We start from the raw sequence: 21549 nt of genomic DNA, 5'->3' as shown, positions 1-21549 counted from the left end.
GAGAACAGAGGGATTCGTTATCGTCCTATCTACCCTCATAGACGTAGACATTCAAGGGCTGCGGTATATTTCTTTTCATTACTAATTCGTAAATAATCATTTCTCGTTATCATCCGAAAATATATAACTCTATCCACAAAGTATTATTCCCAGAGCGAACATTAATCATTGGGATGTTTATCGAAAAAAAGAGCAAGCTACTCGGGAAATAAAATTTCCAAAGAGTTGTATCAGCGATCGAAACTTCTCTCCAAAGGAAACATACCATCCAAGCCACTCTTCCACTAAAATTCCAGAAGAAATGGTATCTCCGACGTCAGTCGCAGTCCTGGCAACAAAGGAAAGCGAATTAAAGGAACGTCATTCCTTTTTCGTAGCGGTTTGAAACGGTGGCTGACTGCGTCGAGAAACAGACAAAAAGATTAACGGGCCGCGATACGATGTTTCACGCAGTCTAGTCGGTCGCCATTTGCGAGAGCGGTTCCTTTTTATTTTTTTTTTTCATTTTTTGAAACTCTCAACAAAAGAGCGGGCGCAAAAGGGGGTTAAGAACGACACAGGATCCACGGCATCGTGACTTCCGGGTTGCAGGAGCCGCCTCTGACCCGAATCGGCGATTGTTGCTCGGCCGCGAGCGATAAATTCGCCGGTTATATGGGGCGTCGGGGCTGGGTTCAACAGGGGGTGGCCCCGGGGGTTGGAACAGGGAATGTCTCCTCGACCCAGTTCCCAAACGGTCGCAGATTATACGCACCCGATACGTGCAGTTTGCAACCCTGTGTCGAGTGCCTAAATCGTGGCCCTGTTCCTCGAACCCCCGATAACGAGTTGCCACCCCCTACCGCCGACGGAAACGCTACCCTCTTTATACCTTTCGGCTCGTCGTTTGTTTGATGAACCGATCGACACGCGAGTCTTTCTCGGAAAATTTTCAATTTTATATATAATTTACGATTTGCTGTCATAGCGATGTCGTAAACTCGTCGTTCTAACGCGGAGGGTTAATCAATTTATGGAGATCGAACGCGATACCAGTGCATTGTACGTTGTATCGGATACCTTGCAGTTCCTCTCGCTCGCGTTGTGGCGTTTTGTCCGACAACGGCGCGTAATTTATATAATTACACGAACACCAATTCACCCAATTAACGGCAATAACGTCGTACAAACAGAAACTCGATGTAGAATTATCGATTCACGAGAAAGGCGGTTCGCCCAGTGCGTCGAAATCAGTTTCCAGACAAAGTTGGAAGTCGCTCATCGGTAATAATAATTCTCCTAATCATTCTCATAAATAATTTCTGCTCTCATTCGGGATTCATTTTCATCCGTTTCAAACGATAATCGCTGTGAACAATCCCCTTTTCGAATCGATTAATTTAACTTCCTTTGAAGCTTAATTAGCCTTTGAACGGATTAAGGCCACGAGCAGAAAATGAACTTATGAAAAATATTTCATCATTTCACGAAAGAACCTTCAACTTCGAACTTATGGAATAGTTATGAACCTTTTTACGTGTACGAGCTCGTTCTCGTCCTTAAGTGGATTTTTTTTCCCTACTTTCTTCAGACATTATGGGAGGACATTACGTTAAGCTCTGCTTCGACTTCTCGCATTAGCCTTGCTCGAAAGCACCATCAGGAATGGATGAAACGATATCCTGATCCTTTGCTGACTTACTTCGTTCATTTTAGTTAGACCGAACGACGTTCAAACTGTCCCCGATTTGCATTTATTTATTTAATAATTAAATTAATGAAAAATAATTCGAGATTGAACGAAAAAATCGTATGCGAGATCATTGATATTCGTTGGACTGGAGGGTTGGAGGAATCGATAGGCCGTCTCTCGACGACCAGTGAAACCAAAGTAATCAATAGGATTCCAACGGTGCATTCCGCATTCCTCGATTCAACTAAGTCGTTTATATCACATCTAACGACGGGTTGCAGATTCCTGTCTTGCCAATTTAGCTCCGACTGCGAAGAGGGCTTCGTCCGCGGCGGACTCGAGCTACCGAAATAAGCTCGTTATCGAATTAACCTAATCAAATTTCGAGCACGCCATCGTTACTTGATAATTGCGACACGAAACGATTCACCTAATTTCTTTATGATCCCAGGTATTCGGAACCCCATGAGTCGCACCTTATAAAATGAATATAAAATTAGAAAAGAAAAAGAGGAAAAAATTGAATTGTTAATTACAAAAGATGGTAATTTGCTTGAAAAGATGGATTGAATCGTTCAATTATACGATATCTGGCCGTCTTATCGATTTACAGCAAGTGTCAAGGCCACTCGCGATAATCATTTAACATTATGCAGACAGCTGCGTGGGTGTACACTGTGTACCTAAACGCGTGAAGCGTGTAATCGCACACGTGCGGTGTTTACGGTAATTAAATGGAGAAAAACCTTAGCCGTTGAAGGTTCGGCGTAATTGTGGAAAATTTCAAGTCAGACGATTTCGATTACGTGATATAAAAATGATGGAATGTTGTATTGGACATTGTCGAGAAAATCGATGTTTTAATCTGACAGTAGGCGAGTTTAATACCGCTTTCAAGCTCCTCTCTCGGATGAAACACGTATCAGACTGCAATAAATAAGGATCTTACGCGTCTCGAACATTTTTCCTATGAAACTCTTGTGCTGCTTACAGTCGACGTTCTCCGATAATACTCAAGAACAGAATTTCCTCTCTGTACTTACATACGTGCGCTATTCGAGGACATTTAATATCCTCTGTCGGAACACGAGAGAATATTTCATCCCTCTATTATTTCCCCGACGAATCGAGCGAAAGGAAAAGCGACGAAAAAAAAAAAGGATAAAAAGAAAGAGGACGAATAATGTATGACTATGATTTCGCACGGAGATACCCATCTTTCTGCTTAGGAATTCCGATCGATTTGTCATTTGTCAGAACCGATTCGAAGCGGTTTCTCCGACGTCAATTTCCGTTGATTCTACTACGACCGATAAGAAACGCTTGAAATCTAGTTTTAGGCTTTTTTACAGGGTGAAGGTTTTGTAAAACGAAAAATCACATTTGTTGCAACGATAAATTCGACGAACAGTGATCTATTTCAGTCTCTATTTTTTGTCACGTGAAATTGGAAAAGTTTGTCGTTCTAATTCATGCGATAAAGTTCCCGAGGATTTTCTGCTGGAAATAATTCTTTGAATAGCTTTGGAAGTAGATTTAGTTGTAAAACGTTTGTTTAATTTTCGAATGAATCCGTTTAACTTAAATTTCAAATAAAATTTAGAAAATTTCGTATCTCGTGTCTAATAAGAAAAAGGGGTAACAATGATTTGGCGGATAAGAAGAGATGGCTACGAATGTATGGATCATCTTAGCTTCGATTTCCGGTAGCCTGATTCCGTATTTCCACGGGATCCTACACGATCTGATAAACCGGATGACCAGCGATGGCTTTAGAAAGGATAAGAGGGTCGAAAGCATTTAGGGAATTCGTGAACTCATGTCAGATAAAGATTTTATTGTTATCCGAGTTTCCGAGTTGACGCCGTAAATGTCGATTCGAAATTGGTCCTTTAGCCATGAAGCAGGTTAAAATTTTAAAGGTTACAGGTTTATAAATAAGATTCCCGAAGGTGTATCGGGGTTGACCGAGCTTCAAGGACTTCTCACGAAAATCTCGACCAGATGAACCCGCTGCGACTCTATTAAGCTTCACTAACGAGTTTAATCTCGTCGACCTTCCTCGTGGATTCCTGATGGAAACTCAATAACACAATGCACGATAATTATTAAATCATCAGGAACAGATAGGCTACGATGATTCTAATCAATTCCATCGATTCTAATCCATAGATCGAATTCAAGAAATTTGAAAGATCCAAATCAAATAGAATCGAGTAACGTGTTAGTTAGGAAATCTAATGATCGAAGTTCATTGTCTACGACCTTGTTCAAGCTGTTCTGTTCCTGAACACAGAACCTCGACCGTTAACTGAATCGTAACACGCAATTTCTATCCTAGACCTTCGTGCTGGACGTTTCGTTATCGAACGATCCTTTGCAGCGGTAATTGGCTCTGTAACAAACGTCGAATCCTAATCGTTATTCTAATAGAGTAAATCCGCGGAGAGGATAATCTGTGTCTTGATCTCTTCACACTTTCCTTTCCTTATTACTCGGCTGCTTTGTCCCTTTGCACCTGGGAAATATTGATTGTCCGAGAGGGTTGCAGCCTTGAATGAGCGGAATCGAAAGTAATCAGCCGTGTAGGGGTGCGAGCAGTCGTTGTGCAGATAGTTTGGAGAGATAGGGTTAGATAAGGAAGCTTTTTCAGGCCTCGGATCGATTTGCTGGAATATTTTTTATATGGCTTTTTATATCGCATACAGTGCCGGGTCCTTAACAATAATTGTTCAGATTTTTTTCATCCCCTTTTGACTGGGATTTTCGTTTGTTCGTTTTAGAGAATGCCCCGATTGCATCGTGTCACGTTTTATACCAGTGAAATATCGAACTGGCTAATCCAACTCCTCGAAACAACGGACAGTATGCTTTGTGTTGTTCGCACAACGGATTGTGTGATTTTGAATTTTTTTTAAATGTCACGCCGCACCGATTGTCGTATTTCGATGAAAATATCGGCTCAGCTAGAAAAATGCGCCGTTTTACGTCAACTCCGATAGCGAAATTCATTTTATTTTAATCTTTGATCTGTTGTCACTGTGGCTATCTGTTGATATCATGAATATTGAAAGTCTCCAAAGAAATTGTTTATTCAAGGATCATATAACATTTTTACAGTTAATCGTCATTTGCTTGCCGTACAATCTTTGGATTATATTTTGAATTGTTAATGAGTTCCGGGATTTGATAATTTCAGCCTTCCTATCTTATCACGCTTTATATCTTCTAGCGTGATTGTGAATATAGTCGTTTGGAAAATCATGTGTTGTCGGTGATAAGATATTTAGAAACTATCATAGCTAATTCCAAGAACGCGACTCTATTCGCGAAAAGGTATTCAAAAGCGAAATTCTAAAATCTTGGATCGACTTCGAGTATTTGAAAAATTGTGAATTGTTCGCATAAAGGAAAATCCGAAGAACTTACCCCGATTCTAACAATTTCATTCATCCCAAACTCCACAAGTTGATCGAAGAGGGGTATCTAGAAATTTTCAAAGGAAATTCCGAAGATTCGCTTCGATTTCAGTTATTTTAAAAATGAAAAAGTTGCTTGCGAAAGGATATCACAGAAGTCATCTAAGCAAATTTCAAGGATCAGATTCGATTGATTCAAATTACAGCCGGTGTTAAGGTCGTCTCGCGTTTCTTCAAGGAACACCAGCGTCGACGTGTGTGTGCGTGCCACGATGTCCGTGCAACCCCTCGGCAATGTACGAAGGGAGAGAGAAGGGTGCAAGGAGAGTGGATGGATCGCATGCCTGGCGCCAGTTAACAATCGAGAGCCCTGCATTTATGAATAAGGCTGCACAGCAGGCGAAGTAAGGTCACAGACAATGAACCTCGATCCAGTTCAGGGCCTTAGCGCAACGTCACGACAAGACGTTATCGGTCAGGGTGGCTCTGCCACACCCTGCTTCCTCCTACTTAAAACGCACGCTTTCCGCTCTTCTTTTTGTCAACCAGTCTAAATCGCACCGTTCAAAATAATTAACGCGGGCAACTCTATTCTACGTCAAAGTGATTCGAATCGTTCTTGCGAATTATGAATCAGCTTGATTTGATTCGGGGCTGTAAAACAAAGTCGTTGAACGATCGGAGTGAGATTTAAGGCGAACGAGGGAAACGACTGTAGCCAGAGTGTAGCAAGTAAACTGTAACGGATCTTCTGACGGCCGGTGTAATTGTCCTAATTAAATTCACGACTCCGCCGCTTTCGCAGTGAAGTTTTAATGAAACGTTAGTGGAGCTTTACGACCGCGAGAAAGGACGCCGTTTCCGCTGGATAGACTGACTGGACTGGTGTTTTAATGAAACCCCTTTGCAATCGTAACGGTTACAAAAAAAGCTTATAAATTGTTGGTAACGAGAGATAATTCATCTTCGAAAATTAAATCCTCGCAATTTTTCACTGGCTACGTAGCGATAAAAGCGCGTTATAAAATGTTAATTAATCATGGAATAGTCAACGGGTTGAAAGGTTTATTATGTATTTATCGAGCAGACGACGTTTGAAGGGTAATGGAGGATTAGCTTCGGCTATTCTTCGTTTCTTAAGTCGAATCTGGTCAATATTGAAAGTATGCGTTGAACAGAGGAATTCCATCACCGGTAATGGAATGATTTTCATTCATTTAGAAAAGCGCGATTCTTTTTATTCGAAAGTTTAGAATATTTCAGTTGAACTTCAACCCCATCTGGATTAGTCTATGTATATTTTACTTTCAGAATGAATATTTTTAAAAGTATTCATAGATAGAGCGACCTACTTATTCTTGGTACTTTACATGACGAATATTTGATTAATTAAGTCTCTTGGAAATAAATGAAATTTCGGTGAACCTATTTCAATTCTCTCTACAAACGTCAACGAGTACGAGCAATTTCCAAAAACCTTTCAACCTATGTACAAACACGAATTTACACGAGCTTTCGGCTATACAGGTCATTTTTCAAACCACCCACACTCGACGTACAAATATTATGCTCGCTACGCTCCCACAGTAGAGACAAAAGGTCGGGCGTGTTTTCATTAACGAACCGTTGTCGTACATTCAATTGGACCGAATTTAGTTGTTTAATTCTTAGCTACACGTGCCACGATAGGGAGAATTTCATTGTTTCGTCGAAATCCTTTTAACATTGCGGACACCACGTTATTTACATATTTGAGGAAGTATAGAAACCTTGTTACCTACTTACATTTAATGAGAAATATGAAAAATACCCCCACCACTGGAAATCAATAAGCTGTGACATGATTTATAACCGCAGTTTTATCTGGGACCTTGGTATCGAAATAAAAACGAAGCAATTAATTGTTCTATCGTTCAGAACCACAGACTGACCTATTTCAAATTGCAATTGTAAAGTATTTAAAGTGGGTGATTAAATAATCTCATGGCAATTTAAATATAATTTATCATGGAAATGTTAACGCGGTAGAAAAAAGAAATTTTTCAATTTTAACGTTCCCGAACAAAGACCTCGAACCGAAATGGCACGCTCTTCTTTTCCTCAATACTTTTTCAATTTTCCGCTCGGAATTTCGTCTCAATAATGTCCAAACACTTGTCGAACTTGCCACTCCGGAGTTTTTTGCGGGAGCCTGGGAAACTTTCCTCTCGGACAGAAGTCTGGAAGTCTGCTCGTCGTTGCCCACCGCTTCGATGTTCCTTTGATATTAAAATTGAATTGTCGTTCACGGGGAGATTCTCGCCAAAGTACAGAGGGAGAGAGAGAAAAAAAGAAAATTGACAGAGGACAATCGTGCTTTTATATCTCGCGGGATTGCGAAAAACTGTAAACTGAAAAAGGATCGTGAAAATTCGAGATACCGATGTTGAAAGGAACGCTTTTGAAATCGAACGACAACGAAACGAGAAGTTCCAGCGTGTCGTTGAACAAAGGACGAAACGAAGCGTAGTTTGAAAACTGTATTCCAAAGTTGAAACTCGTAAGAGGATTCGATGATAAAGGGATCCGCTGTTTGTCCAGGCGGAAATGAAAATAAACAGTTTCGATCCGGTGCTTTTTTCCGCGTTTCATCGCTCGGCTCGTTGAGGCGCCTTTCGTGGAAATTGATCTAAACTCTGCTACTTTTCGGTGTAAAAACGCGAGATGAAAAACGTTGCTCGATTTAATCATCAGGAAACGATAAGAATCACGTATTTCATCGTTATTGCTCTTCTAATCCATGAGCTGAATTTAAAAGAACACCGATTTAACATCGATCGCGATTAAACACCCTTTATTGAAATATGACGTAAACGTTATCACGTTTTAATTCAGCATACGTGATATTTGTACGTGTCACTTTATACGTGTTGCTCGTAAAGACTTGTGTGCTTTTCTTTTTCATTTGCCCAGTGAAACATACGGGGCGGGTTGTTTGTAGAGCACAGGAAGCTTTTAAGTCGAATTTCCAAAGACATCGACCACCGATCGTTCGAGATCTCGTTTGGAAAGGTGGTCTAGCAAAAGAACGTCTTGTTGGTCTTGTTTCTGGTTCGCTCGATCCTCTGTGTTCGTGGAATTGAACTATGTCTGTGTTTGACTCGAAGATCAGTTTGCTTGAAACGATGAATGGGAACGGAGGTTGGGTAAAATCGATCCTTCCTGGTTTTTGATCCTTCAAGTTTCTTCGAAGCCTCGATTTCGTATTCCTTCAATTAAGAGATGCAAATATCACGGCTCGTTCCAATTTTCAAGCGGAAGTTCGAAGCGTCGGTAATGGAGGCGGATGGAAAATGAAGATCTCGCGGTCGAATTTAAGAATTATTTGATTTCTCTACTTCTTTGCGATACGCGACTGGTATTCTTCTTGTCTGCCGAGCTTTTGGCGAACAAAATGGTATGATTTGTGCGTTGATAATGGAACAAAGCCCGTCTAGAGACTAGGTGCAAACAGTTAGATGCACTTGTAACCGCACGAACTAGCGTCTCTCGGTTAACAAGGCTCGAGCAATGTGTCTACCATTCAAAGCAGTTGTCTTGTTGCATCTCTCGAATAACGGGCTTGTTCGCGTGGCTCGAGTGTTATGGATGCCTTGAATCCTGTCTAATCTCGTGGTTCGTTCGAAACGTCTGAAATAGCCACGAAATGTTTGCGAATAGAGAACAAAAACCATCTACCATATATTCAATTTTAATAACTAAATTTTTGTGTTTGTTTAGCTTTGATGATTAAATTTCTCCTGTTTAACATGATAGTAAATTTTCTGCATTTCCGCTACTTTGATATAGTTAAATTTCGCAACTTGTTCAACCACACAAAGCACCCCTTCTATTCTTGCCCGGTCCTCTGGGAACTTTGTTCTCCCTAATTTCGTGTAACTGACCTCGATTACTATGGTCATTAGCTAACAGCCACCAATGCCCCCAGGTGGTTGCCCATCTAAACACTCGACGCTTTGGATGCAGCTGAAATGAAGGGTGAACGGAGAAACGGGACCATCTCTCGGTATAGAAAATCATAATTTTAATACATCACGAGGATCTCCCTTGAATGGTCCTGATTTTCAAATCAGTTTTATTGGATGATGCTTAAAGCGAATTACTTCGACGAAAGTGTGAAAACGAGGAAACGGTGAAAGTTTCGTCGTTTTACAACCATCCTATGTCGGACGTTTGATCAAATTTTCATGGGGCAATCCTCGAGGTCACTTAGTGGTGCTATTTAAATAAAAAGTAGGGCATGGTTGTATCTAAAGATAGAGCGTTCTTTAAATTGTTAATCGGAATCGTTCGTTTCCCTTCAATCAATCTATTAAACATTTCGAAGATCGAAGTTCAAGCAACGCGGTAAACGTTGCGAAGGTCAGCAATTAATAGCATTATAAAATAATCGAATAACATTGATGATAATAAAAAGTTATTTCTTTTCACTTTCATAGCGTCGCGATTTTATAACATTATATACTGCGCAAATATCAGTAGGTATAGAAAAATAGTAAACAGAGATCAGTAGCGAATCCATATGTGCACAAAAACAAATATGGAAAAAGTTATTCCGGAAGAGAAATCGCAGCCAAAGTACATACGAGGTACTGGAAAATGCGAAACAGACTGACAGTGAAATAGGAAAACAGGGACTCTTAGGGGTTAAAGAAATCTCAGATGAAGCCAAGAGCGGGAAAGAAACAACGGTCGCGTGAAAATGTGTATGTTCGATGCAAAACCGCGTGTGCAATATACAGAGACCGAGAAAGACAGTAAACTATAAAACGTCAACAAAACTTCGAATAGATACAAACTCCTAAGTCTGCCATAAAAATAGAAAAAGCGTGTCTGAAGCATCTTGTGATAGTATTTAAGGATTGACGGTTCAAAGAAATATGTAACACGAATATCACAAGTTAGCTCGGCCAGCTTGTAAAACCCTTGGAACAAAGAGAGAAGTAAAAGCAGAGGGTGAGAGAGGGTCGGTAAGGTGGCGTTAGCGAGGGTAGCAGTGGGGTGGTTGAGCGGGTGACGGGTTAGGTCGCGTGGGTGGTAGAGGTAGCTACCCGTTGGGTAGTAGTAGGTGCGCACCCAACGCGGATAGCAGGTGGAGCGGGGCGGAGAGCGAATCAACCCCCGGGACAGAACGCGAAAAACCACTTGTGAGTCTCCGTGGTGGCAGCCGGCTAAGGGTTGTCCTGCGATCGTTCCTCGATCATCGCTCGTGTCGCGTCAGACCACCCTGTCGTCGTACCCTAGCTCCTACTGAGTGGGTGGTTCGTTCGTCGACGACGTCGATTCGAATCGCGATTCGACTGCTCGTCTCGCGTCTTCGACCCGCGTCCAGTTCGAATTCGACCGCGAGCCGCGACGGTGCTGCGCTTCTTCATCAATCTCCCTTCGTCTTCTATTTCGAGCTTCCTATCATTCGATCGGATTCGAACGATTTTCATCGATAGTTTTCTCGTAAGAAAGATCGAAGAAATTGTTGTTACGAAAAGAAGAGAACAGTGGTAACGGAGGAGAGACACGAGGAGACCCAGGCACCGTGCGATGCAAGGAGCAGCCTTCATCGATCCAGTCTCAACCGGGGGTGAGCTGACACGGTCTGGGGGATCTCAGGATCTCGAATCCAGTGATCCATCCGGGATCGAGGATCTACCAGGGAGAGACTTGTGCGCGACTAGTCGATTCTTTCGAATTTCTTTTCATTCATTCTGGTTGTTCGATACTCCCACCGGGTGGGGTATCAGTCTACCTGGCCCCATCGAGAATAGCCAATTTCGTTTATTTTATAGGTTTTATAAATTTCAATTATACCTTTGGGAAATTCAGAGACAATTTATGCAACGTTATAATTTAGAATCGGTTTAACTATATTCTCGAACAAAACAAGCCGGAGTAATTGGCTCGGAAGTGGCGTCGCGATGACTTGTTGCTTGACACAGGATAGCTTTTGTTCCCGCTAAATATTCCGAAAATAGGTTCGTTCGTTGCTCGAGAGAGATGATGAACCCTTTCACTCTTCTCTATTTTAACATTTTTACCAGCGTTCAAAATTAATTGAATTCAATTTCGTCGAATCGTTAACGCCTCTTTAAACGGGTATTATTTTTAATAGAGGGTACAAATCGTGCTCAACAAGTGTCCATTAAAAAATGAAAAAGAATAACCTTTTCGGTCTTGTGTTTTTATTTTTGCTTCTGGTGAAACGAGTCGTGGCGAAGCCCCTATTAAAGCAGCGAAGAAGAAACCTTTTTTTTTAATGTCTTTCTTCCTTTTAGCTCTGCTAGATTTATTTTATCGGCAGACACACGACGAGCTGCACGCGACAGCCCGCTTCCTCCGCACGTTTGTTTCGGAACGCGTGTTTCTACCCGATAGAAAAGCTCGTTGTACACGCTTGTCCGTTGAAATGAAGTAACGAAGCAGATGTTCCTGCAGCAGTCGTTATTTCACGATTGTTTCGACGAAGTATCACAATTTTTCTATCCTCGAAACACTTGATTCCCAACAAAACTCCCTCTATTCGCATTATGACTCTGGCTCCGGTCCAAATTGCTAATTTCCTTTTTTACAGCCGGTACAATTGAATGGATTTTTTGAAACGCACCTGCTACAAATCGATCGAAATTACATTAGAAGATCGATCATACAACATCGTCGTCGAACCAGTCGAATGACACAGTTTCCCCATATCCTGTGCGTGGGATTAATTTTTTATCGCAAGCACGTGTGTTTCGCGTACCATCCCATTTTCATTATTAATTAACTGCCTCAGCGAGAATGATCATCGCGCATTAAACCGTATTAAACACACATCTATCACAATATTAGTTGAATAACGATGCTGTTCGATATTCCTTTCCCTCTATCTTCGATTCACGTTAAAGGAAATTAAAGCTTCCGACGTGCCTTTGATTAAACCTGATTCCCAACTTTCCGCGCAAGGTAGCTTTGTATTTAACCGAAGTTTCAGTGTTTACACGGTATGATCAAACCGTAGAAGTATACGCAGCATGTTCTGTCTATATACCGAGTTGGAATGATCTGCGAGTTTACAAGAAGGATTCGTATAGAATTCGAAACGACACGGCAGTCCCTCACGTATTGGTACGTTCTTTTCTTATTCTACGTTCAGATTCATGAAAATGAGCTTTTCTGATTCGCAAAGGGAGAAATTCCAGATGGATGTGTACACGAGTTATTTCATATTTGAAATATGTAGATCAATCTGCGAAAGTTTGATTCGTTGTCCCAGAAACAGTGTGCACGAATGAAAAGTTTTTAGCCAACGTGTGACGTACGCACGCAAATGAAAACCTTTTTGTCTCAAAGGGGATCGATTGGTCGTGTGTACATAGGAGAATGAAAATAAGAGTCGATTAGCCAAGGCAAAAGCATAGGATTGACCTAGTCACTTGGTTACACCGTGCCCGCTGTTCGCTTTTTTTTCTCAAACTCGGTCTAAACGAAGATTGATGACGTTCCCGAAAATAGCCGGAAATCCATTCGACGAGCTTGGGAACGCCTCTTTCGTGTCTCACCCGGAAACGATCCGATCGAACAATTCCTCTAGCCGATGTAAGAGAAGAACTTTTCATTATTCCAATACTAACCCTTTGATTCGGCTGTTTCTGATTGATCGCGCTACTAAAATCGCGTTCCTTTTCTTTGAATCAAATTTCACTAGAATAGAAAATATAGATTTAGACCGTGAATCGTAAACGAAGGAGCTTGGGGTTGTCGTTAAAGACGCGTTAGAAATGAAACAAATAATTGGAAATTTTTTTTTACAAATTCATTCACACAGTGAGATAACGTACAACCAGAGTGTCGTTGAACCTTCTTTTAGACATCAAAGTTCAACAACTAAAAACTCTATAATCCATCAGCAAAGAAAACCATCCATCTTATAAAGTGACAACGTACCGAACCGGCAGCTTATCATGTTCGTTATCACGATTTCGACAACGCAGTTTCGTAACTGATTCGAAATCATAATCCGTATCATCGAGGCATCGAGTCAGAGTTAGAAGAAGCTCTCCGATCGGTGAACAAGCGTTTTCGCGTATCGCTCGCGAGGAAATCGAAAACTGTCGCGGATCGAACGAGAAATAGAGTGATTTTGGATGTTATCGAGGCCGGTGGCAGTGTGGTGCGTTTGAAAAGCGAAGAAGCGAACAAACGGGAGAGGAAGGCTCGAAGATAAGGGAAGAAGAAGCAGATTGGCTACCATGAGTAACTCCGGGGCGATTCCTCTGCTTCTGGTGAAGAAAGAACAGCTGGTCGAAGGCAAGTACCCACGTTTAGTCTTTTCTCTATTGTCGACACTGGCCCGATTCCGCGATCGATGCACTCGCGACGCTCTATTGTCGCGTCGGATCTTCCGTTCTTAGACGAGGAAATGACGTCGTCGGGGCTATTGTCGATCGATCGTTTGCAGAGATCTGTGCCACACGGAAAATCCTTCGAATGTGTGGGTGGAATTCTGTTGATTGGAACTGTGAGCTTTCAATGAGAGCCTCTCAATGGTACCAGTTTCTAATGGTGAAAGTATCTTTTTAGAAATATGAATAATTTTCTTTTCGTCTGTTATCAGATTTTAAATATTGAAAAAAACTTGATGTTGGTTTATTAATATTTGTTTGGATACACATTATTAGCCTCAAAGGTTATTTTATTACCTTCGACATCGATAAATAGCATGAAAGTTTAGAGAAGCTTCGTTTCGGTATCGTGTACAAAGCTTTTAAGCAAGCTTGACGTGGATAGACGCAGGGTCAACTATATCGAGTGAACCTTTGTGAAATGGCCAGCAACTTAAAATAAACGTCCAATATCAGTGTCATATCATTGGAACCTTCTGAACAATGAACGACAGTAATTGATTCTTGAAATATTACTACTCGTCGAGCGCTATTTGATTTAACTTCAAATTGAAAAGTTGTTTCCGTAGAACAGGGAAATTTTGCATTTATTTCAAATCTCGGTTTCTTCCTCGGAAAAAGTTTCCGGAAGACAAGGAAATTTCACGGTGCAATTTTCGCATAAAAATACTTGCCAGCATTTTTCCGCTTGGAATTGTTCGGCACGAGCGTGTTGACGCGAAGCGTTTCGTGCCAACACGGCGCCAAAAAAGTCTTGGTTCCTCGCGAGTAGCTGGAAAAATTAGACTCAAAAATTATAGTCTACGAGTTTTACATAGACTCAGGAAAATGATAAAATTTCCTTTTTTCCAATGTACTTTTACAAAATTCAACTTTCGTTGAATGAAGCGGCTCAGGGCTGACCATTGTCTGCTTATTCTACTGATTTTTCTACTGCACAAAGATTTTATCACAGAATTTTTAAAATTTTATTTTTCTATCATACTTCCATCGTAAATTCTCGATATTTTTATTAAATTAAGACTTCAAGTCCGATAGAAAATTTCAGGTACGATTTATGTTAGTTTATTCTACTTATTCATTTGAAACCTCTACAAAATATTGATCCACTATTTTTAATATATTTTTTTAATACGGCGAATGAAATATTAATCGTCTATTCATTTCGCAGAATTTATGTATTAATATTTAAATACGGAAAGTTAACGAGGTCTTTGAAGCATTCGTAGCTAGTGCTCCACCTTATTCAGAGTACATGCTACTCTACTGCAGAAGAATGTCAATGACAACCTTCCATGTTGTTTCCTGTACATAAGAACTCTGCTGTTCTCGTTGTTGTTTTCGCATTATAATATCGCAAATAAAAATAAAATATATAAAAGTTATATATCAAAGTCGAGGTGTTAGGAAACAAATCTGCAATTTTTAATTAAGAAGCCGGTTAAAGTTTCATCGATCTTCCAGCGGGTGGAAAGCTCTTACACGTTGACGTAAATTGATGGAGAGTGTTCCGAAGGTATTTCGCGTACTCGAGCTTTACTGCTTTCCTTTGAACGTTTCGCGTTTACACGGAAATAGAGAAATACAAAAGTGGAGAGAGTTGGGTGAAGTCTGGCAAGAGGCACGGTGATTTACTCGTTCTCGATATCTACGGGCTCGTAGGTAGGAAAGCGGGGATGGCTTAAAGCATCCAGTGGAAAAGATATACGTTTTCTCGGCTGTAAGTAACCGGAGTTAAGTTAAATCGGTCGATCGTTAATCTTTAAAGCTTTGCAAGCCACACGATGACCGATAGTCGTGCACGTTTTATGAGGTTTAGCTTGTTTTCAAGGATGAAGCGATAAAACAGCACGAAACTGTCTCGGTTTTTAGCTTCCATTAAACGTAAGAAACTCGTAAAATTATTCAAGATACGACGTTATCTTTAATTAACAACGGCAGGTGGTCGGTAATATATATCGGTGAAGTATCACTGAGGTATCGGTGCAATATCCTCGCAAATTTCGCGATCAATTTCAGCGCAATCTCTTCGATTTCCCGCGAATCAAGGCACTTAGATCAAGTCTCGAACGAGCAAGCAATTGTCCCAGCATTTTCAATTCGACGATACTCGATGCCACGTGTTGCACGTTCCTCTGAACGAGACCGGCCATACCTTATCGGTAATCCCGATCCCCGTTTCCCGCTCTTCTCCACATCCGCACACACGCTTCTTCTCGCCACAGCTGTTCCCGCTTTATGACAGAATACACGGCAGAACAATGGATGTTATATCGTAGGACAGTTAATCTCTGACACTCGACTCGCCACGTGTACGACCGGTAATGTAACCGTCAGTCTCTGACTTCCGCTCGCGATTTCTTCGATCGTCCTCATTCAAGACGCGCTTTCATCGAACACCACAAGTGTTTTACCCCGAGATCGTTTATTCTATTTATTACCCGAAATGAATTACTCAACGACACAATTCAATTAAGCAATAATTAGAAAGTACATTCGTCTCTCTATCGCTTAAGATTTTAATTATCCTTTTAAGCTGGAACGAAACGGAAAGAGGTAGCATTCGAGCCGAGAATATTTTTCTAACGAGAGTCCAGTAATCGCGCTGTTTCCCTCGTTTCATTTCCACCCCCTTCTTCCCGCGTTGCAACGAAACGGGCTGCATAACCCAGTTGCACAGCGAGCCATGATGAACCGAGATTCGTGAAACGACGATAGAAACAGCAGAGAGAAATTTCCAACTGGCTCGAAGGCGAACCACTGTCCGAGCTTCGGTAATGCTTCAAACTTTTCGTGAAACAACGAATTTCGCGTGGAAATAGCTTGTAAATTAAAATGACCAACAAATGTTTTGCGAGATTACCAGCAGTATATTGCCAGATGAAACTAAATGTTAGGAATAAAAATTTCCTTTTTAAAAAATTATATAAAGCGTTTTATGATGGACGAATTACCAACTAGGTGTTGATAACAGTATCAAGTACAACAGTATTAAGCGTCATTCATTAAGTACATGAAATTTGAAGCTTAACTGCTTAAAAGCTCCTTCAAATCCCCCTGGTTTTACCATTTTCATCCAGTCTGACCAATTCGTAACTTTATCCCAGGACTGGGTGGTTTTTAGGCCGAGGGAACGAGGCTGGCAATGTGACGTTTGTGAAACCGCGATATAATGAGGCCGACATTTCAAGTGTCACCGCCAGTCTTTTCGAAGCTGCTCGCTGAAATATACCCGATTCTGAGTGGGTCGTTCGTTAACGACCAAAACTTTCTACCGCCATTTCGTTCCTTGTTCTGACGATTCTGTTTCTTTTCCACCCTCTCACCTTCTTCATTTCCATTTATTTTTACGTGAGATTCTTACTACTTTTGTCAGTGGAAATCTGTATAAAATATTTTCTTTTGTTTCCCTCGGAAGGAAAGTAATACGTGGTAGCACTAATTGCTGGGTTCATTAGAAATTCCATTAGAAATTTTGGAATCAAAAGACAAGTATAAAATTTCTAACTTTAAATAAATTCAAATTCTTTAAATTAATATCTGTCTTTTGAAAATGCATCGCGTCACCGTGATAGATAATCCTAATCGCTCTGTTCATTAATGAATATTCCAAGGTTATTAGCAACGTGGAAATTCGAGATTGCTCGTCACCGAAAATCAGAAACGCTTCAGCACAGCTGCATCGTTACGAGGTCCATTTCGTGGTACGATTTGCTCGATCGAGTCTGGTGGACAGAAATTTCCGCCAAGGTATTTGCCTTTGAATTTTCGCTCCTCTATTAGCCTAACAAGCCCGATGCAACGCCGTGCATTGGACCGCGTCGATGCAGTTTCACGCTCGCAAACACTAATCTGCATCCTGTCGGATTTCGCGAGACGTGAACGTTGCATGCTAATTTGTTGACAGTGGAAATTTATGATGCTGAACGACTAGGAGACGTTCCTAATTTCCTTAAATTTTTCCTAAGAAAATGATAATAAATGCACAGAAAATTTTGTCTCGTCGATCAATCGAGGAACAAGCATCGAAAACGTAATCATAACAATTTTGGATAGAAGAACGCTTCGAGCAAAACACAGAGGATAGATTAATGAACAGTCATACATGATCGACGTCGCGTATTTCGACGGTGCTCCGATAAACGGCTGGCAAATTAATTAAATTCAACTGCAATCGATAGTCGCAGCTGACGTAACCAGCGAATGATCCCTGTGTTACGATTATATCGGTCCCTGAAACGCATCGATATCCGATTCGGGCTGCCACTCGATGGATATTTCACGTTCCCTTCATGAATGACTATGGAACTAAACGCTAACTGTCCATCAAACCATATTTCTACTATAACACAATAATAGCATTCTAATTCGTTAACAGTAGAAAATTTACATATCATATACTGTTCCAGTTAAAATGTTTCAAATGAACACGAATCAATACATCGGTCAATTAATAGCAACGCGATTAACGCAGCCGCACATTTTAATCAACAATTAGCGAAGAACAGTTGGTAAATTATATTCAGCTGCGTCCTGTAATTATGTACTTATAGCGGATTATTAAACAGTTGCCGGTTACACGAATCGAGATGAATCTTCAAACACTTCGATCAAAGGGTTACTTCAATTACTTTGAAATCGCGTGCTTCAACCCCTTCCCTGACAGTCGCATTACGGCAAACGAGCTAATAAACATCGACAGGCGTGCTCGAATTAATTAATCACAGTTATGACGGGCAGCTGCTATCGACATTGAAACACGAACGAGACGCTGCAAATTATATAACGTCGTGAATTCTAACGTAATAAACGAGTAATAAGAGGCACCTATTTTTAAATAACAAAAGGATTAGCTAAGACTTTGAGGAAATTAAATTGATTTTAATATTAAAGATATTCAACAGATACGAAAGGGACGATTAAAGATTACTCGGTTCCTTTTGCCATAAAACAAACTTTCGAACGAAGGGATATGTAAAAAGGGGTAAGTAATTTCAATCGTCTATCCCCCCCCCGAGTGCAAGAATTTTAAGGGACGACGGCGACTTTAAACGAGTTCCCGACGTTCGTCGAGTTGGCAACTGGTCTCTTCAGGGAGTGTGTTGGAATCGGAATGCTCCAAGTATTTGGCAAGTGGTCGGAATTTCACGGGAGAGTTGCAGCGAGTAGCTCGACCCTGCCAAGCGGAAACACTTTCAGACGGCGTTTCGCGTTGTCATCGAAACGTTAACGCTGTCATCGTGCCGATAAATCGCAGGAATTCAATTGTGGCTACCTTCGAGTAGATCGAACGATTTCTCGAAAGAGTTCGCCGACAAAAGCATCCATCGTCGTGACGCTAACGAATGATACCGTTCATGAAATTCCAGTAAAATGATTTATATCCTAATTCTCTGTATTTTTCTAGAAATATAATTCGCGCGGTTGACGATTTCTTAAGTAGATTCAGTCAAAGGTCAGACGAGTGGAGACCTTCGATGGCTGAAAGTGGAATTAGTAGAAGGTGTATTAGAATAATGACTGGGTTGTTTAGTATGAAACGTAGAACTCTAGCTGTTGTTACCTGGTTTCTTAAATCTATAAAGTCCGGTGCTTTGCTCCGCAACTTTTTATATAATCCTATTGGTAATCTATTGATTGTCAATACTCTCTGGATGACATTTTCCTAAAGGTAAATGGAAAGTATGGTAGATGAAATTTAATAGAAATAGAATAATGCTTTTCCGTGAAATTTCATCGGTGGTAACAGGTATTGCACCGCTCGTTTTGTCACTGACCTTACCGTATGCACGCGTCAAGCCGCAAAATGGAATGTCGTGCCACGACCGTTATCGGACCACGGCATCGTTGCCTCGTTGTCTGTATTCCATCGATTTTCCTGACCTTGTGTGCCATGTCGAGGCCGCCAATTACCTCGATATACTCTTTAAAATAACTACCTTGATCTCCAGATGGTAGACCTTCCTCGCTTATCGATGATACTTTCGATCGACTACTCTGTTCTTCTTTGTTTCCTCGTCGGCTATCATTTCCGGTACACCTTCCTAAGGAACACAGCACACTTTGTCGAGATATATTTCTCTATCGCGCTTTCCATCGATCGGACAAAAACACCCGGTACTCGGATGTCTCATAAATTGGTCGCGTCTTTGTGGAAAGATTTTCCTGGGATTTCGGGAATATTGGAGCGAGAGGAATTGCGGATTTGCTGGCTCTCTATCGAGCTATCGATGCTGCCTTTATTTTTAAGAGGAAATCGAGCAGGCACGGATCGTTACCAGCGATATTGGAAAAGACTGTTCCCGAATTCGTGTAATTATTAGGTTCGCCTAAGTTTAAACAATCGCAGTCGAGGATTTCTTCGAAAAAGTATTTGAAGTCTTTGCCCAAACGTAAGGAAGCAACAGCGTGGAAAATTGAAGCAATCGATGGAAGATCGAGTGCAGCGTGACTCGAATGCAATTTTCATACAGCGTACGCGGTTTCTTCAGGGGGCGCTGAAAATTGTTCAAGATCGAAGGGTTTTCCACGAAAACTCGGCAAAGATCTGTTCCATTATCCTAGCAATATCCGGGACAGCATACGCCAGGGAAAATCGGGTCGTGTATGTAAGGGCAGGAGGGGATGGTCGGTTCGCCCTGGTCGAGGCAACAAATTGACAAATTGAACCAATCAGCTTCCAATATACGGCAATCCTCGTGATGATCCAATATTTTTTGCTCCAAAAATATTTTCCAGATGTATCGTTTCTTTTTATATTCTTTCTTATATCGCGTTATTATTGTCGAAAATAATTCTGAGAGGATTTCTGTGAAAACAAATGCATTTTCTAAAAGCTAATGCAATCATGATAGTTGAAATTATGTTTCGTCCTACAAAAGTTTGATTATGTGCATTTGAGTAGATTGTGCAGAGAATAATGTAGAGGAGAATGCAGGAGTTGTTTCACTTTAGCGCGTGCGAGTAATTTACAGCAACCTCGTTGTGCTTCGCACATTGTGTCCAATGGCTCTAGAACTAATTTTCGGGCTAATTAATTTCCCTTAGCCACAAGTTGTCCGCCCTACGTTCAACAAATAATTTGCTCCTGAAACCTAAGTTCCCGGACGAATTCATCGATCGTCGCACCTGTTGTCCTTTAAATAATGTTGTAATTTAAATAACACGAATCCCGATTATTCGCACAGTTTTATATTCGAAGGGAGACGGTAAAAGAAATTTTTCTTCTTGGAAAAATTCGATCTCGAGATGGTGATAATTCACGTCCGCGAAAAATGGTAGGGAAAAGTTCGATCAACCATCGGAAATGGGGTAGGGCTCGAGGGTAGAAGGTAACTCGGAATATGATTTATGTTCGTAAAATCATCGTTCATTGTTGAAACATTCCACCCACCCTGCCTGGTTGTCAGCTTCGACCCGTGTCATCCCTCGTTTGAATTTCCGACCTTTATCCGGCTATTTTCGCGCGAGGTCGGCACCGACCAGCGAATTTCGAGTATTCTTCCAGGCGATAAGCACGAAGACAGTCACGAAACGCGACGTCTTTAAGGGTGTATCTCGCACGTCGTTTCTGCCACCCTTTTGATCCTCGAGCCAACGGAGAACAGTAAGGCTAACGAGTAGCACTCTTGAGGCTCGCCTAAGCTGTGAGCTCCTTTCCTTCTCCCTTCAACGTGACAAATTTCGGTGACAGAAACGACACGAATACGGCGGGAAATCGTAACTGGCGAGACAGAGGGGTAGCTGGAAAAGCAGTGTAAGCGCGGTAATGTTTCTTTGTAGAACATCGAAAACGAGAACGCCGAGATTTCTGCTTTGGGAATAGAACTCTGTCCTGCTTTGTTTTTAACACTTTTGTCGGAAAATCTGTTGTCCGACAATGTGCTACAGATCGGCCATTAAAACAACAGGATTGAAATAGAAAAAGGGAACGTTTTACCAATTATAGTTAATTGATTAAGAGATCGTTATCCTCTCTTCGAAGTTGTTAAATTTAATTTTCAATTTCTTATTAATTAAGAGCTCGAGCAAAAAAGCACGAACG

The 21549-nt window shown here is 41.1% G+C and overlaps 1 protein-coding gene across 5 annotated transcripts in view; it reads left to right on the top strand.

Annotated features, from left to right (window-relative positions):
• The window catches only part of kcc (solute carrier family 12 member kcc), a 65606-nt gene that overhangs the window by 10123 nt on the left and 33934 nt on the right, over positions 1-21549 (top strand). The window contains exons 1-2 of one of the 5 annotated variants that reach the window (XM_034321782.2): positions 10352-10708; positions 12971-13410. The exons of 3 other annotated variants lie outside the window; for them this stretch is intronic. In XM_034321782.2, the coding sequence (XP_034177673.1) occupies positions 13353-13410 (58 nt within the window). In that variant the 5' untranslated portion in view covers positions 10352-10708; positions 12971-13352. Of the gene's footprint in view, positions 1-10351; positions 10709-12807; positions 13411-21549 lie in introns of those variants that run through there. One more of the 5 variants, XM_076691272.1, reaches the window with a different exon arrangement.

This window comes from Osmia lignaria, chromosome 12, assembly GCF_051020975.1.
Source record: "Osmia lignaria lignaria isolate PbOS001 chromosome 12, iyOsmLign1, whole genome shotgun sequence".
Lineage (NCBI taxonomy): Eukaryota > Metazoa > Arthropoda > Insecta > Hymenoptera > Megachilidae > Osmia > Osmia lignaria.
Note: the sequence above shows the minus strand (reverse complement) of the source record. Positions and strands in the feature narration are given on the sequence as shown.